The 16,398-nt window shown below is 41.6% G+C and overlaps 1 protein-coding gene across 5 annotated transcripts in view; it reads left to right on the forward strand.

Annotated features, from left to right (window-relative positions):
- Positions 1-701: 701 nt before the first annotated feature.
- The window catches only part of LOC106610714 (kinesin-like protein KIF13B), an 84,733-nt gene continuing 69,036 nt past the window's right edge, over positions 702-16,398 (forward strand). For 4 of the 5 annotated variants that reach the window (XM_014210215.2, XM_014210218.2, XM_014210217.2 and 1 more), the window contains exons 1-3: positions 702-934; positions 1,415-1,772; positions 8,360-8,453. In XM_014210215.2, the coding sequence (XP_014065690.1) occupies positions 1,703-1,772; positions 8,360-8,453 (164 nt within the window). In that variant the 5' untranslated portion in view covers positions 702-934; positions 1,415-1,702. Of the gene's footprint in view, positions 935-967; positions 1,056-1,414; positions 1,773-8,359; positions 8,454-16,398 lie in introns of those variants that run through there. The other variant, XM_014210216.2, reaches the window with a different exon arrangement.

Here is a 16,398-nt window from a genome sequence, read left to right on the forward strand (position 1 = left end):
CGTTATGACATAGGTCATTTTTTTAAATCTGACATATATGATCGACGTTTTCTTGATCTAAAAGTCATATTCCTATTAACTTCCAGTGTAGTGAGAGCGGCTTTATCTCAGTGCTACATCATACTGAATGCCAATATCTCAGATACACATGAAAACATGAATTGACCCAGGGAATAGATAGAACAACGCTCAGAGATGCACAAAACAATATAACATTCAAAATTGGTGAATCTTTACTTTAAGTAACCTTCTGTCTGATGTAACCATACCAAACATAACATACTGTATCATACTCATTTGAGTTTCCCGGATTTACGTTTACTATGTTACGTCTAGCCTATGAGACCAGGCTAAATCTTCCTCACACTAGAATTATTAGACTACCGAGTGTGAACAAACAGTGATGTTTTTCAAATCCATTGTGCCTGTGCGACGTGCGTACTGTAAACAGGGTTGTGTAGCCTACCTAAACACAATGTTTTGATGTGTTTGACCTTACTATTATGGCGAAGGACTCTTTCTGCCTTACTTTCTACAATGTGCTAGATTCTCAACGTTGCACTTTGAAATATAATGTATTTCACGTAAGATAAACAGTTACATTGTTTCAAGTAATAGATCAATCATGACCTGACTGTTTTCGAACAAAAAAAATCACATCTCTGCAATGTTATGGCAGTGGAACTTCGTTCAGGCGTAATATAAGTTGTTCCCGACCTTCCCTGCCGGAAAGGGCGTGCACGAGGTTATCCCAGTTTGAGAGCTCGCGAACCGAATTAACGGAACACTGTGCTGACGGGGCTTTGCTCGCCGAACAGGTGGAACATTTGGCAAAGATATACGAAATTGAAACCACGTAGCGCCATTCCGAAGATTGGATTTTAAAACACGGAGCAGCGTCGTTAGCCGGTAGATTGAGCCCCCGCACTTTCTTGTAAGTCGCGAAGTTGAGTCGCCTAGACCCAGCCCGTTAGCTAGCAAATTTTGTCAGCCAATGCAAGGCAAGGGGTTTGGTCGCAAAGCAAATAGGTTATTTGCTTATTTAAACTATCTTGGTTGGTTTACACTTTAAATTATATGATGTATGCGTGTCCATTAATCAATGTTTGCTGTCATTTGTTTGAATACAGAAAATGGTGTTAGCTAGCTAATGATATTTAGCTAGGTTAGCGCAAATCCAAGGTAGCTTCGACTATTCCATTTATCTGACTCCATTGCCAATTCATTAACTATTAATTGATATTGTTGAGCTGAGTCTTAAATGCTAATAATAGGTGAATGCCAAATGCATGTCTTCATCATAAAAACAACCGTTATGTTAGCACGCTAAGTTAACGTTTGTCCTCTCTAGTCTTGTTTTTTCTTGCTTGTTTTGCAGCATGTATTGATGCATTTTCTGGATTGTATTTTACAGCTCAAACCCCTCGGGACATACAGTAACCGGAGGATAGCTGTTTATTGAAGATTTGTTGAAGGAGAGAGAATTTTCCTCCCAGCAAGCCATTGTGCAATGATGGAAAATGCCATGTTTTAGGACGAACCCTTATAGCTAGCTGGCTGACCAGGCAGCTAGCAGCACATATCAAGGATTCTGGATGATTATTCCACAAGAGTCCATTGGGCATCATTATTATCATCCGGAGAGCGCCTGTAATTTATCACCGAGACAGACGCACTGTCTGTCCGTCTGACAGTGGACACAATGGGCGACACCAGTCTGAACGACTCGAACGTGAAGGTCGCAGTCCGTGTTCGTCCTATGAACAGGAGAGGTAAGTAACATTAGCTGGGTTATCGCTATATTGACGACACGAAGCTTGACACTCGGCTAAGTTGCTGTGAAAAGGGTCTAATCGATAACCTCTTAGTGAATCAAAGCCCTGACCCTTGCCTGCCATGGGTCACTCCCTGGGGCAGTGTCTGTAGTAAACGCATTATTATCTATGTTTTCATGAACATACAGTACCAAGTTTGGAGACACCTACTCATTCCAGGGGTTTTCTTTGTTTCTTGACTATTTTCTACATTGTAGACATCAGCGCCATGAAATATCACACATGGAATCATGTATTAACCAAAAAAGTGTTAAACAAATCAAAATAGATTTGAGATTCATCAAAGTAGCCACCCTTTGCCTTGATGACAGCTTTGCACACTCTTGGCATTCTCTCAACCAGCTACATGAGGTAGTCACCTGGAATGCTTTTCAATTAACAGGTGTGTCTTGTTAAAAGTTAATTTGTGGAATTTCTTTCCTTAATGCATTTCAGCCAATCAGTTGTGTTGTGACAAGGTAGGGTTGGTATACAGAAGATGGCTCTATTTGGTAAAAGACCAAGTCCATATTATGCAATGAACAGCTCAAATAAGCAAAGAGAAACAACAGTCCATTATTACTTTAAGACATGAAGGTCAGTCAATACGGAAAATGTCAAGAACTTTGAACGTTTCTTCAAGTGCAATCGCAAAAACCATCAAGCGCTATGATGAAACTGGCTCTCATGAGGACCACCAGAGTAAAGGAAGACCCAGAGTTACCTCTGCTGCAGAGGGTAAATTCATTAGAATTCCCAGCCTCAGAAATTGCAGCCCAAATAAATGCTTCACAAAGATCGTTTATTTTATTTATTTTTATTTCACCTTTATTTAACCAGGTAGGCTAGTTGAGAACAAGTTCTCATTTACAACTGTGACCTGGCCAAGATATAGCAAAGCAGTTCGACACACACAACAACAGAGTTACACATGGAATAAACAAACATACAGTAGAAAAAGTCTATATACAGTGTGTGCAAATGAGGTAAGATAAGTGAGGTAAGGAAATAAATAGGCCATGGTGGCGAAGTAATTACAATATAGCAATTAAACACTGGAGTGATAGATGTGCAGAAGATGAATGTGCAAGTAGAGATACTGGGGTGCAAAGGAGCAAGATAAATAAATACAGTATGGGGATGAGGTAGTTGGATGGGCTATTTACAGGTGGGCTATGTACAGGTGCAGGGATCTGTTAGCTGCTCTGACAGCTGGTGCTTATAGCTAGTGAGGGAGATATGAGTCACCAGCTTCATTGATTTTTGCAGTTCGTTCCAGTCATTGGCAGCAGAGAACTGGAAGGAAAGGCGGCCAAAGGAGGAATTGGCTTTGGGGGTGACCAGTGAGATATACCTGCTGGAGCGTGTGCTACTGGTGGGTGCTGCTATGGTGACCAGTGAGCTGAGATAAGGCGGGGCTTTACCTAGCAAAGTAACAGACACATCTAAACATCAACTGTTTAGAGGATGTGTGAATCAGGCCTTCATGGTTGAATTGCTGCACAGAAACCACTACTAAAAGACACCAATAAGAAGACTTGCTTGGGCCAAAAAACACGAGCAATGGGCATTAGACCGGTGGAAATCTGTCCCTTGGTCTGATGAGTCAAATTTGAGATGTTTGGTTCCAACCGCCGTGTCTTTGTGAGACGCAGAGTAGGTGAACGGATGATCTCCGCATGTGTGGTTTCCAGCGTGAAGCATAGAGGTGTGGGTGTGATTTACTGGTGACACTGTCAGTGATTTATTTAGAATTCAAAGCACCCTTAACCAGCATTGCTACCACAGCATTCTGCAGCAATACGCCATCCCATCAGGTTTGGGCTTAGTGGGACTATAATTTGTTTTTCAACAGGACAATGACCCAACACACCTCTAGGCTGAGTGATGGAGTGCTGCATCAGATGATCTGGCCTCCACAATCACCTGACCTCAACCCAATTGAGATGGTTTGGGATGAGTTGGATCGCAGAGTGAAGGAAAAGCAGCCTACAAGTGCTCAGCATGTGTGGGAACTGCTTCAAGACTATAGGAAAAGCATTCCAGGTGAAGCTGGTTGAGAGAATGCCAAGAGTGTGCTAAGCTGTCATCAAGGCAAAGGGTGGCTACTTTGAAGAATCTCAAGTCTAAAATATATTTAGATTTGTTTACACTTTTTTTGGGTTACTACATGATTCCATATGTGTTATTCATAGTTTTGATGTTTTCACTATTATTCTACAATGTAGAATATTGTACAAATAAAGAAAAACCCTTGAATGAGTAGGTGTGTCCAAACTTTTGACTGATACTGTATATTAGAGATGTCTAGATATGACTTTTGCTTGACGATTTCAACAGCCAACAACATCCATTGACATTTTGCTTGATCAGGCCAGACTATTGGGTGGGATAGCATGGATTTGAAAATATTCCAGGCCTATAATACACAAACGAGCTGTCTATTCAAGAAGTTATGGATTTAGTGTTAAACGGTGTGATCGGTCTGAACAAATGTAGTCACCCTTTCATAACAAGCCGCAGTAATGAGTGCAGTGACATGCCTCCCATTAATGAATCTTTGCGCACACTCAAATGATTCATCCAATTATAATGCTGGCTATGAATGCCGCTTGGAGGGAAGAAAGGATATTTTAGCCGTGTGCCCCCAGTCGAATTTAGCCATGGGAGAACATGTCTGGAAGTACGAGAGTCTACTGAGGTGGAAAATACTGAGTCGAGCTACAATGTAGCGGGCCATGTCACGTGTTCCTTCTCACAGAGCGTAGAAATCGGTCACAAGACAGGGAATTTGACCAGCGCTATTTCTCGTGCATCCTCCAATCATGCAATGAAACAACCCCAGGGCAGTATCCATTCGACACTGTTATATCCCGCACTACACCTGTCCTTGTCCATTTTGATAGTAGCCTACTGTCTGCAAATTTAATTGGATTCCCACCAAAACAGACCCTTGTCTGAAGCTTCTCCTTTGAAGATGCACTGTAATACAGTTGTTAGTAACCACAAATCAGAACACAACTTAAATTTCTGCTTCACACTGTTGATATAACTATACATTTGATTTCTAAGTTACTGACATCTCAAATGTATTATGGCAAGGGCTCATATTTATCTTGGGATCTAAATGTATCAGACTTAGTGCCGAGTGATTTAGTGTTTTTTTTTTCTTTAGGCCGTTTTGGTTAGATTTTTACAAAATTATAAATATTTTTCTTTGTTTTCGATAATTTAAAACATATTACATCTATAATGAAATAAAAATAGTGAACATTCAATTGCCAAAACATTGAAAATATTCCATTGATGTCAATAGGAAAATGATTATGAAATAAAATATTTCAGTTGTGTATATTACTTTGTTTTTTTATTTGATTACAGGCAGTAGTAGCCAGACAGCCATAAAATGTTATCTTTGTGCTCCCCATACTGTACTGTTTTTAGTCATCCTATTTAGCTAGGCTAGCCTGCCTAAGTATGCTGCAGAGCTGTGTGACAATCATTTTACTAGTTCTTCAAAGTAGATAAGGCATACTTTCACGAACTGTCTCAATCATTCACTCTTGTTGTGTTGTGTACATTCCTTTCTCATGCGGTCTGTGTGTCTAACGTAGCAGCCGTAAAAGTGTATCCATCTCTATACGAGCCGGAAGAACAGGCTCAATGGATTGTCATTGTAGTCATTTACCACATATCTGCACTGAACTAGGGTCAATATTTGCTTAATGAAAACTACAAACTCCCTTCAGCCCAGCGTCCCACATAGTTCTTGACTTGATTCCTCTCAAGAATTATTTGATTTCCCTCTAGAGAAACGGCACGTTGGGCTCACAAAAAAAAACGACATGGAATTCAAGTAATTGATCCGACGTTGTCAATAATTTTCTTTTTAGGATATAAAACAACTAACATTTCTGTTAATCGCTCAGCACTAGTCAGACTCGGAGCTGTTCTGGCTGTGCTGGACAAAGGCAGGAAGGGAGTCAGTCTGAAAGGACTATTTGCTAGCGTTGCATAACTGACCATGTTCTCATGGCCGTAGAACAGTTATTGGTGGGAGGCCAGGTCTTCGAAGAACGACCCCATCGGCTCCAGCCCAGTCACATCATATACACTGCCTTTCCATTTCCACGTTGATGTCATGCCTATTGTACCACCAACTAAGCCCGGTGCTGTTTCACTTACCGCATGGAAGAAAGCTAATTTGCCAATGGAAAATGAGCTGCTACTGGAAAGAATCTGATGAAAGACGAGAGAATACTAGGATATTACCGTCACTTCTCCGTTGCATTTCACTTAAGATGTATATCTTTTTTCCTCTGTTAATTTCCTTCAAGAAAAAGCAGATCTAATGCTATTACCGAAAGCCACAGAATAGTCAACTGGTCAGAACATTAGCAGGTGTATGACCACACACTGATCTGTACTACCTGTCTGGTATGTGAGGCTGCTGGAGCTTACACACACACACACACACACACACACACACACACACAACAGGCGAACTGGTTGATCCATACCAGTGGCAGTGAAACGGTGTGATGGCGCTCAAACCCGTGTGATGATGACACACACACACAGCGTGCCCAATAAAGACACTCAGTGACTCAGTTCAGGGAAACACGGGGCTGTGACACTGGCAAGGCACTCAAGATCATGTCTTGTAATTTGGGATTGGACTGAAGCTTAAGTCCTTGGATTCCTTCACAGTACCAGCACTGACTCTTAAACCCAATTTGACCCCAACAAGTATACACATTCGTTACCTCTTTGCTTCGGTGGTTACTGGTCACCAGTGCATGAGGGGAAGGATGGATGGATAGAGGGAGGAAGGGACGAGGGAGGAAGCCCGTGCTTCCTCTGAGGGAGAAGGGTTGCAGCCAGCCGGAATTATTCACCCAAAGGTCCCTCCCACCCCCTCTGTGCCCCAGCCTCCATAGGGTATTGCTACCTCTCCATGCAACTCCCCTATGCAAAAAACCTTCTATGCAGTTTGCATTGACATGGCCATGGATCATGTTCAGTAGGAAGCAATGGAAGAAAATGGACAACCTGTGAGGGACTACTATCTGGACGTGTCCAATAGAAACACTCAAGGTTTTAAAACCCTTTTCCGTTGTGTGTCCTAATGAACATAATGCCGGACTAGCCTTTCCTCTGGACACACTTATAGTTTCATGGATGTGTTTGAAATTGAATGTGTGTGGTTGTTTACATACCCAAACAGAACATTCACTACTGTGTGAGTTTGTCTTGTCGGCTGGCCTCTTTGTTTGTGCGCATTCCTGTCAATGCTAAAAATGTGAGATTGTAAATATTGGACCCCAAGGGTCAAGAGCGAACACAGGGTTTTGAAAATAATGAACTGGTTGTTTGGTTAATAATAATAATAATAATAATAATAACGTCTATAAGAATGCAGTCAGTGAGGAATAATTCTCTAGACACAGTACAGTAAGTACAGAGGAAATCTAGGCTAAATCATAATACCGTCATAATATCATAAGTGTGTTTTGTTCCCTAGCACAATTTTGAAAGGAGCAAACTGACAGTGTGGAAAGGGGACGAGCCCACATTTAGGCCAGCAGTACAGATGGAGAGCCCAATAATTAATGCTGCTATTATTAGGCTTCCATATGGCAGCGCTGTGCTGCACTAGCTACAATGTGCTAACTAACAGGGCAGCCAAAAATAATAGCACACCCATTGTGCTCACAGAGCAGTTTTGGAATTCAGCAAATTATATTTAATGGGTTTTCTATGATGGAGGAAAAAAAAGTTCTCACTTTCCAGTTTTCATAAAGTAACATTTACATGGTCATTCATCAGACACGTTTACAGTGAATGTGACTCACAAGTGACTTAATGCAATATAGGCCTGCTACATTATCTGTTAGTAGCCTTTGTGTGACCCTTGCAGGAATTGAACCCACAACCTTGTTTTTTTGCTGTAGTCAGCAGTATGTCCAATCTACTAAGTAGTACTGAGCCATTTGGACCAGCATTGCTTGGCCAGTTCTCTCTTTCTTGTATTGGCCAAACCTGAGTTGTGTGAGTGATAGCTGTTGTCTCCGAGGCCAAGTGTTAAGTTATGGTTTGGAACCAGAGGGTCAGGGTCAAAGTGTGATTGAGTCAGTGTCCCAAGTCACGTGATGAGGGCATTTGTGTGAGGAGGACTAATGGTTTTAGACACTTTGTTCTACAGTTATCAATTGAGTTACAGCTCACCTCCAAGATAAAAGGCAACAAGCCTGGGCCGATGCCTACCCAGTACCCACCAATCACTTAACAAAAGCGTATTTTTCTTGGCAGAACCCTATGTTATACATTGCCTATATGTGCATCTCTCTGTCTTCACACTACTTAAATGCTTTGAAAGTTGACGATGACCCTGTTGATGTAATGTGACTGCATTAAACTCTGTCTTGGCCTGGGGCAAGTAAAACAATGTACAGGTATTCTCCTTTCTAGTCCCATGATTATGTACCTACCCTGCACCTGGAAGTTATTCTGAACCTTTTCTATTTCATCTCTCCCTCTCACAGAAAAGGACCTGAACACAAAATGTATTGTGGATATGGAAGGCAACCAGACCATCCTTCACCCAGGTGGTGGAAACCTGGGCAAGGGAGACTCCAGGTTGGTGTGTGTGTTTCTGTGTGTGCCCATGGCAATCAGTTTCAGCTGTTGAAAGAGTTTAAGAGTCCAGTAAAGGGATTTGGAGAATGTCGCATGTCTGTGTTTGCGTGTCGACCTGCTGAGTGAACAATGATTTGGGGAGGGGGGGGGTTGAACAGTCTGTGTTTGTTTGTGTGGAGAGAGTGTGTCTCTGTGAGTATATGTCAGTAGACAGCCCAGGCAGCCTGCTGCTCCTCTCCTCATCCTTCCGTGTGTTGGAGCATAACTCTCCTCCGGCTGACTTCCTCTCTTTATCTCAACCCTTCCGTTGCCCCGACAATGCAGGGGGAGGTCACGGCGGGGTCAACGCCTTGCGACCATGGAACCCCATTACATTTGGAGAAGCTAGGGAATGAGGAAAAAGAAAAGAAAGAAAAAAAGCATGTTTGCTTTAGCATCTGTTGGCCGTAAAGATCCTCTGCTGACTTTTATGGGGGTAAACAAGGGAAGCGCTATCATTTCTTTCTTTCTCTGCCTCTTTTCTTTATTTCCCTTTATTTTCCTTCGGATGACAATGGTGTGAGCGTTGGTGGGTGGACCAGGTTTTAAACTTGGAGGAGAAAGACTGAGCTGGCTGCTGCCCTCACACTGCAGACACTTTAATGGTGGAGCTGGGTTCGTGTTGTGGGACCTGCTGCTGGGATGAAGAGATGAATGGAGTAGAGGCCCTCCTTGCTCACTCCCATAGAGCCTCTACAGACTCCCAGGGCCCCAGATGCCTCCAATGGCACGAGTTCACATGACTGCCCAGTGTTTTACCTAGTTTATCTTTGGTGGAGTGGGTGGGTGGGGGGCTTGGGAATCCAGATAACAACATATTTATTTTTGTATACCTTTTTTTTTTTTTTTACCCCTTTTTCTCCCCAATTTCGTGGTTTCCAATTGTCTCATCACCTCAACTCCCGTACGGACTCGGGAGAGGCGAAGGTCGAGAGCCGCGCGTCCTCCGAAATACAACCCAACCAAGCCGCACTGCTTCTTGACACAATGTCCACTTAACTCAGCCGCACCAATATGTCGGAGGAAACACCGTACACCTGGCGACCATGTCAGCGTGCACTTCGCCTGGCCTTCCACAGGAGTCGCTGGTGCGCGATGGGACAAGGATATCCCTGCCGGCCAAACCCTCCTCTAACCCGGATGACGCTGGGCCAATTGTGCGCCGCCCCATGGGTCTCTCGGTCGCGGCTGGCTGCGACAGAGCTTGAACCCAGAATCTCTAGTGGCACAGCTAGTACTGCAGAGCCTTAGACCACTGCGCCACTCAGGCGGCCCAACGGAATTCAACAATATTCAAAAATGTATTGAATTAAGTAGGAAATCAACTAAATGTATTATTTTGTCCAAGATTATCAAAAGACATGAACAAAGTGTGTCATTGATTTGTATTTCCCTTTCTGAACTTTCAACTCTCTGAAGCAAAGGCACGGTAATTACCAGCGTTGGTCTACCAATTTGTGTAACCGTTAGCAATGATGGTAATGACAACCGTCTTCTGGTAGATGGAAAGGCTTTCTCCAAAATCTTCTCAATTAAATGTTAACTGCAAAATAGCCTATGCCTACCTGGCAGAATATCATTGTGATAATTTGCATCAATCCAGTGGCAATTGTTTAGCAAACCCTGCAATCATATACGTGCTACAGAAACGCTGCTAACCAAACAAGTTGCTGGTGCCACTTGAATTAAAGCGTATCTACACCCCAAAATGAAAACTTCTTAGATTTTTCCCAGACCTCAAAAGTGGCCTCCTGATGTGGTTTAAGCATTGTTGCGTACTTAGAACATCAAATGTCATTGTTTTTCTGTTAAAGCCGATTATGGTGACTTGTTGTGTATATGCAAGCAGCCTCTTCTGTTTTACAGAGACTGGACTCTGTTTATCATGCATGCTTGCGCTGGATTACAAATGCCAAGTCACTCACCCACCATTGCACCTTGTACCAAATGGTGGTTTGGACCTCACTTTATATGCGCAGAAAGCTACATTTGTATGTGTTCATCTACAAAGCCCTTTTGGGTAAACTCCCTCTTTACATCTGTATTCTAGTCTCCTTCACCATCAGCAGTTACCATATTCGGTCTGCTAGGTGGTTGCTACTTAAAGTCCCCAGGACATTTACAGTGTATTCAGATCCCTTGACTTTTTACATATTTTGTTAAGTTACAGCCTGATTTTTAAAATGGATTATTGTTTTTTTCCCTCATCAATCTACACACAATACCCCATAATGACAAAGTAAAAGCAGGTTTAGAAATGTTTGCAATTCCACCTTTCCCAGATCTGTGCTTCGACACAACCCTGTCTCGGAGCTCTACGGACAATTCCTTCGACCTCATGGCTTGGTTTTTGCTCTGACATGCACTTTCAGCTGTAGGACCTTTATATAAACAGGTGTGTGCCTTTTCCAAATCATTTCCAATCAATTTAATTTACCACAGGTGGACTCCAACCAAGTTGTAGAAACATCTCAAGGATGATCAATGGAAACAGGATGCACCTGAGCTCAATTTCGAGTCTCAGCAAAGGGTCTGAATACTTATGTAAATAAGGTATTTCTTTTTTTTTCTTCTTAAAACCTGTTTGCTTTATCATGATGGGGAATTGTCTATATATATATATATATATATATATATATATATATATATATGAGGAAGAAAAGTATTGAATCAATTTTAGAATAAGGCTGTGGAAAAAGTCATGCGGTCTGAATACTTTCCGAATGCAATGTACAGTATTAGGCAAGACTGTTTTCTCGTCTTGTGCACCAGAGGCATGGAATAGTCTACATTCCATGCTTTATCTACATATGTTAGTGCCACTGAATGAATTAAAAATGTTGATTGGAGACTGTAACAGAGGAGTGTAAATGTTTTTTTTGAAATGCTGGATCATGTTGTTAAATTGTATTGTATATTTTTTTAATTCTGTAATGTATTGATTGTTTCTGCTGCCTTGGCCAGGTCTCCCTTAAAATAGAGGCTCTGGTTCTCAATGGGCTTTTCCTGGTTAAATAAAATTAAACGTTTTGGGCGTCTTGACCAAATTCACATAGAAATGTGAGTGATAGATCTGTTAGTCTAATTGAAAGGAAGTCTAAGAAGCGGTAGATCTATTCTATGTGCGGTGTTTCTATGCTTCCCATTCTTAAGTTTTGTTTTTGTGTCTTTTACTTTCAATTTTGTACACCAGCTTCAAACAGCAGAAAATACATTTGACAGCGGTTTAGATGGTGCGATGATTATTTACACTATTACTTGTTTTGTCAAACTTAAATTAGGCAAACTTTTTGAGTTTTAGCAACCAGGAAATGGCAGAGCGATTTCTGCATATTGCAACTTCAAAATGTGTGATCTTAACCCTTGAAAAACAATTGAACGGAATTTGGGGGAAAACAAAACAGATATTTTATAGGGCCTATAATATCCATCCACTCCCGTGTCTTTTTCCTGCGTGCCAGCATGTGGAGGGTGGGACTGTGTTGCCTGTCTGACAGATAGGGAGAGAGCAAGATCAAGATCAATCTATTGAATGTGTGTATATATATGTGACTAGTGGGACGTTTAACTGCTAATGTTTTGTCTCTGCTCCCGTGTCTTGTTAAAGTTTAATGGCCGATTTCGGTTTGTTCTCCCTATGTGTTCTTTCCTCTAGCGATAGTTAGAATCAGGGATAGCCCTCTGTCGTGTCGATGCATGTTGGACCTTCTGTGTTGGCTGATCTGCTGTATCATGATTCATGAGTGGAAAATGATAATGTCAGATAGGGCCTGTCTAATGAATGTTCAATAGGCCTACAGTACATTGACACTCCCTGAATGTCCCTGGCTGGAACTGACTGTGCTCCACCTCCATTGAGACAAACTGGCCACGCTCAGACCGTACAAGGACTGCCTATCTAGCACTACCTTCAACAACCTTCAATAGATGAAGACCACCATACATGCACACTGGCCAGACACACACACACACACACTAGGGCTGTGGCGGTCATGGAATTTTGGATGACTGTAATTGGCCAGCCAAATGACTGAGGTCTCTGTAATAACCATTTTGAATAGCCCCCCCAAAATGATTCAAATATATACAGTGCATTCGGAAATTAGTCAGACCCCTTTTTCCACATTTGTTGTTACATTACAGCTTTATTCTAAAATGTGTTAATTTAGTTTTTTTCCTCATCAATCTTAACACAATTCCCCATAACCTGACAGAGCTTGGGAGAACCTTCCCAAAGGACAACCATCTCTGCAGCACTCCACCAATCAGGGCTTTATGATAGTGGCCAGAAGGAAGCCATTCCTCAGTAAAAAACACATGACAGCCCGCTTCATCTTTGCTATGCTAAAAGGGACCTAAAGACTCTTAGACCATGAGAAACAAGATTCTCTGGTCTGATGAAACCAAGATTGAACTCTTTGGCCTGAATGCCAAGTGTCACGTCTGGAGGAAACCTGGCACCATCCCTACGGTGAAGCATGGTGGTGGTGGCAGCATCATGCTGTGGGGACGTTTTTCAGCGGCAGGGACTGGGAGACTAGTCAGGATTCAGGGAAAGATGAACGGAGCAAAGTACAGAGAGATCATTGGTAAAAACCTACTCCAGAGCGCTCAGGACCTCTGACTGGGGCGAAGGTTCACCTTCCAGAAGGACAATGACCCTAAGCACACAGCCAAGACAACGCAGGAGTGGCTTTGGGACAAGTCTCTGAATGTCCTTGAGTGGCCCAGCCAGACCCTGGACTTGAACCCGATTGTACATGTCTGGAGAGACCTGAAAATATCTGTGCAGCGACGCTCCCCATCCAACCTGACAGCGCTTGAGAGGATCTGCAGAGAGGAATGGGAGAAACTCACCAAATAAAGGTGTGCCAAGCTTGTAGCGTCATACTCAAGGCTGTAATTGCTGCCAAAGGTGCTTCACAAAGTACTGAGTAAAGGGTTTAAGTACTTAGGTGAATGTAATTTCTGTGTTTTTTTTTCTTCTTCAAATTTGCTAAAATGTATAAAAATCTGTTTTTGCTTTGTCATTATGGGGTGTTGCGTGTAGATTTGGGGGGGCAATTTAATCCATTTTAGAATAAGGCTGTAAAGTAACAATGTGGAAAAAGTCAAGGGGTCTGAATACTTTCTGAATGCACTGTGTGTGTGTATGTGTATATACACTACCGTTCAAAAGTTTGGGGTCACTTAGAAATGTCCTTGTTTTTTAAAGAAAAGCAACAGTTTTTCGACATTAAAGTAACATCAAATTGATCAGAAATACAGTGTAGACATTTAATCTTTTACTTGACTATTGTAGCTGGAAACGGCTGATTTGAAATGTTTTTATTTTTTTGAATGGAATATCTACTAATCCTAATATCATCAGTTCTCCCAAATGGCCTTCTACGAGATCTTCAGTTTTTTGGCAATTTCTCACATGGAATAGCTTTCATTTCTCAGAACAAGAATAGACTGATGAGTTTCAGAAGAAAGTTCTTTATTTCTAGCTATTTTGAGCCTGTAATCCAACCCACAAATGCTGATGCTCCAGATACTCAACTAGTTTAAAGAACCTGTTTTTTTTAATTTCTTCTTTAATTAGCACAACAGTTTTCAGCTGTGCTAACATAATTGCAAAAGGGTTTTCTAATGATCAATTAGCCTTTTTTAAATTCTAAACTTGTATTAGCTAACACAACGTGCCAATGGAACACAGGAGTGATTGTTGCTGATAATGGGCCTCTGTACGCCTATGTAGATATTCCATAAAAAATCAGCCGTTTCCAGCTACAATAGTCATTTACAACATTAACAATGTCTACACTGTATTTCTGATCAATTTGATGTTATTTTAATGGACAAAGAATTTTCTTTTCTTTCAAAAACAAGGACATTTCTATGTGACCCCAAACGTGTGTGTTTGTTTTCTATGCATATTTTATATTTTCCTCCACTCCCGGCTGTATGTACTGCCATAGAAATAGAATGAATAGAACGTCAATGATTGCATAATGGTGTGCATAGTGTACCTATAGGGGCAAAGCAGGAAGTAAAACCACAATGTGTATCCATCAATATGTGCTGTGATTAGTTGATTCAACTCAACAGATTTTTTTTATATATATTTTTGTTTTGTTTGCACCTTGTCTGAGAAAAGCGCTCTACAAATTAAATGAGTTATTACAAAAATTACATTCCAATGCATCAGTCACATCAGTTAACTAATTTGAATGAACATTCTACATTACCATGGAAATTATTGCATCACAATACCAGGGCGCCATTGTGAGTGTACCCATGAGTTTACAACTCAAATTGCCACGGTTAGAGGTTCCAAGCCCATTCTATTCATTGTTTGCTATGACACCTTGTTTGTTTCAGCAAGGGGCAACAAAGTTTCATGACGTTGTTAGCCCTTTGATGCATACAAGGACACATTTGTGATCATTGTTGGGTGGTCCCTGCAGCGTATGATCACAAATGTGATTGGCACAGTAGCAACAGAACATATGATGCAACAAACGCATCTAAACATCATTGTTGTCTGAACTTTATTCCTCAATTTCACCTTTTATTGTAAAAGATAAATGCGATCATCATCCAAACAACACGGAACACATCCACAGCTAAACTCAATCCATAAACCAGTCTAAATAACAGGTTGCGCTGACAAATACTGAACATAAGTTAGCAACTTAGATTTGTTTACAATGTACCACATCTCTGGTGAGAAATCAAATCAAAATGAAATTTTATTGGCCACATACACGTGTTTAGCAGATGTTATTGCGGGTGTAGCGAAATGCTTGTGCTTCTAGTTCTGACAATGCAGCAATATCTAATTAGTAATATCTAACAATTTCACAACATATACCCAATACACACATCTAAGTGAGGAATGGAATTAAGAATATATAAATATATGGATGAGCAATGACAGAGCGGCGTAGACTAAGATACAGTGGAATAGTATAGAATACAGTATATACATATGAGATGAGCAATGCCAGATATGTCAACATTACATTTACATTATCAAAGTGACCAATGATTTCAAGTCTGTGCATATAGGCAGCAGCCTCTGTGATAGCGATGGCTATTTAACAGTCTGATGCCTTGAGATAGAAGCTGTTTTTCAGAGTCTCTCAGTCCCAGCTTTGATGCACCTGTACTGACCTCACCTTCTGGATCATAGCGGGGTGAACAGGCAGTGGCTCCGGTGGTTGTTGTCCTTGATGATCTTTTTGGCCTTCCTGTGACATCTGGTGCTGTAGGTCAAATCAAATAAATCAAACTTTATTTGTCACATGTGCCGAATACAACAAGTGTAGACTTTACTGTGAAATGTTTACTTACAAGCCCTTAACCAACAGTGCAGTTCAAGAAGAAGAAAATATTTACCAAGTAGACTAAAATAAAAAGTAACACAATAAGAATAACAATAACGAGGCTATATACAGGGGACACCGGTACTGAGTCAGTGTGCAGGGGTACAGGCTAGTTGAGGTAATCTGTACATGTAGGTGGGGGCGAAGTGACTATGAATAGATAACAAACAAACAGCGAGTAGCAGCAGTTTACAAAAGGGGGGTGTCAGTGTAAATTGTCCTGTGGCGCTTTTATGAATTGCTGAACAGTCTTACGGCTTGGGGTTAGAAGCTGTTGAGGAGCTTTTGGTCCTAGACTTGGCGCTCCGGTAACGCTTGAAAACAGTCTATAACTTGGGTGACTGGAGTCTCTGACAATTTTATGGGCTTTCCTCTGACACCACCTATTATATAGGTCCTGGATGTAGTGGGCCGTTTGCACTACCCTCTGTAGCGCCCTGCGGTTGCGAGCGGTGCAGTTGCCGTACCAGGCGGTGATATAGCCTGACGGGATGTTCTCAATTGTGCATCTGTAAAAGTTTGAGGGTTTTCAG

The sequence above is a fragment of the Salmo salar genome, chromosome ssa09, assembly GCF_905237065.1.
Source record: "Salmo salar chromosome ssa09, Ssal_v3.1, whole genome shotgun sequence".
Classification (NCBI taxonomy): domain Eukaryota; kingdom Metazoa; phylum Chordata; class Actinopteri; order Salmoniformes; family Salmonidae; genus Salmo; species Salmo salar.